This window comes from Rhincodon typus, chromosome 42 (genome assembly GCF_021869965.1).
Source record: "Rhincodon typus isolate 14 chromosome 42, sRhiTyp1.1, whole genome shotgun sequence".
NCBI lineage: Eukaryota > Metazoa > Chordata > Chondrichthyes > Orectolobiformes > Rhincodontidae > Rhincodon > Rhincodon typus.
Genome location: NC_063373.1, coordinates 39,923 through 41,103, shown reverse-complemented (window position 1 = coordinate 41,103; position 1,181 = coordinate 39,923). Strand labels below are relative to the sequence as shown.

Genomic DNA, 1,181 nt, shown 5'->3' with positions numbered 1-1,181 from the left:
CCACCCTGGCTTGCGCTCTGTCTTATCCCCTCCCTCTCCCTCTCTCTCTCTCTCACTCACTGTCCCCCTATCCCATCCCACACCCCCCACTCCCCCCGGCTGCAGTGATCCACTCCCGGATGGAATCCCGCTACGTGAGGTTACCATGTGGTGAGAGGATCTGGACGGTGTCGCTGAGCCCGGAGGAGGAGGCGGCAGTGCCCGGTGGGCAGGGTACTGCAGGGAAGAAGATGCCCCTGGTGTTAGTCCATGGTTTTGGAGGGGGCCTGGGGCTCTGGGTCCAGAACATGGAGAGCCTGAGCCGGCGCCATACAGTCCACGCCTTCGACCTGCTGGGATTCGGCCGGAGCTCGCGGCCCCCGTTCCCCTCGGAACCCGAGGAAGTGGAGGCTCAGTTTGTCCTCTCCATCGAGGAGTGGAGGGAACAGCTGGGTCTCAGCAAGATGGTACTGCTGGGGCACAGCCTGGGTGGTTTCCTGGCAGCGAGTTATACCATCCAGCACCCAGACAGGTGAGGGGGCAACTGGGGACAAGTAATTACACCTGGGGGGGGTAATCAAAGGTTGCAGGGGGGGTGCGTGAGAGTGGGAAGGAGTACGGGAGCAGGGGATGGTCGGGTGTGGGGGTAGAGACGAGGGGGATGAGCCAGGAGTGAGAGAGGCGGAGGGAGAGGGAAGGTGTAATGGAGAAAAGAGGGCTGGAGAAGGGGAAGGGTAAGGCGGTAAGAGAGAGAGAGAGAGTGCCCAGGGAAGAGGAAGAGATGGGGAGTTGGGGGTGAGATGGTAAGGTGAGTGGGGGGCTAATGGAGAGGGGAGGAGGGGATTTCTGACCTTCCCTGCCCACCACATGATGTTAACTCTCTCCCCTCCCTCCTTTTCCCCTCCCAGAGTGAAGCACCTGATCCTGGTGGATCCCTGGGGACTCCCAGAGAGACCGGCCGATCTCTCGGAAACCTGGAAGCCCCCAATGTGGGTGAAAGCTGCGGCTGCCATCCTGGGCAGGTTCAACTTCCTGGCGGTACTGAGGGCAGCGGGACCCTGGGGTGAGTGTGGGACATGGGGTAGGGGGGTGGGGGCGGTACTGAGGGCAGCGGGACCCTGGGGTGAGTGTGGGACATGGGGTAGGGGGGTGGGGGGCGGTACTGAGGGCAGCGGGACCCTGGGGTGAGTGTGGGACATGGG

At 62.8% G+C, this 1,181-nt stretch overlaps 1 protein-coding gene across 1 annotated transcript in view; it reads left to right on the top strand.

Moving 5' to 3' along the window:
• LOC125487603 ((Lyso)-N-acylphosphatidylethanolamine lipase-like) overlaps nt 1-1,181 on the top strand; it is a 9,332-nt gene that overhangs the window by 3,785 nt on the left and 4,366 nt on the right. Inside the window, exons 2-3 of the mRNA XM_048619451.1 lie at nt 106-511; nt 888-1,042. Coding sequence (XP_048475408.1) covers nt 106-511; nt 888-1,042 — 561 coding nt within the window. The remainder of the gene's footprint in view (nt 1-105; nt 512-887; nt 1,043-1,181) is intronic.